We start from the raw sequence: 225 nt of genomic DNA, 5'->3' as shown, positions 1-225 counted from the left end.
GCAGGCCCCTGTGGAGGCGCGGTCGTGGAGCGGCGTGCTGGAGGCGCGCGAGTTCGGCGCCATGTGCTACCAGCCCCTGGAGAACGACGTCTGGGACACCGTGGAGTCGTCGCTGGACCTCGGGCACCTCGAGGCCCAGCTGAGGAAGGCCCTGGCGGCCGAGCTGGGCAGCGACCTGTACGAGGAGGAGGTGGAGGAGCTGGAGGACGAGCTACGGAAGGTGGC

At 70.7% G+C, this 225-nt stretch overlaps 1 protein-coding gene across 1 annotated transcript in view; it reads left to right on the top strand.

Annotated features, from left to right (window-relative positions):
- Positions 1-225, top strand: part of LOC119590334 — a gene marked incomplete at its 3' end in the record, with an annotated part of 57,212 nt that extends 56,987 nt beyond the window's left edge. Inside the window, 1 exon segment of the mRNA XM_037939007.1 lies at positions 5-225. Within this exon segment, the coding sequence (XP_037794935.1) occupies positions 5-225 (221 nt within the window).

This window comes from Penaeus monodon, chromosome 27, assembly GCF_015228065.2.
Source record: "Penaeus monodon isolate SGIC_2016 chromosome 27, NSTDA_Pmon_1, whole genome shotgun sequence".
NCBI lineage: Eukaryota > Metazoa > Arthropoda > Malacostraca > Decapoda > Penaeidae > Penaeus > Penaeus monodon.
Note: the sequence above shows the minus strand (reverse complement) of the source record. Positions and strands in the feature narration are given on the sequence as shown.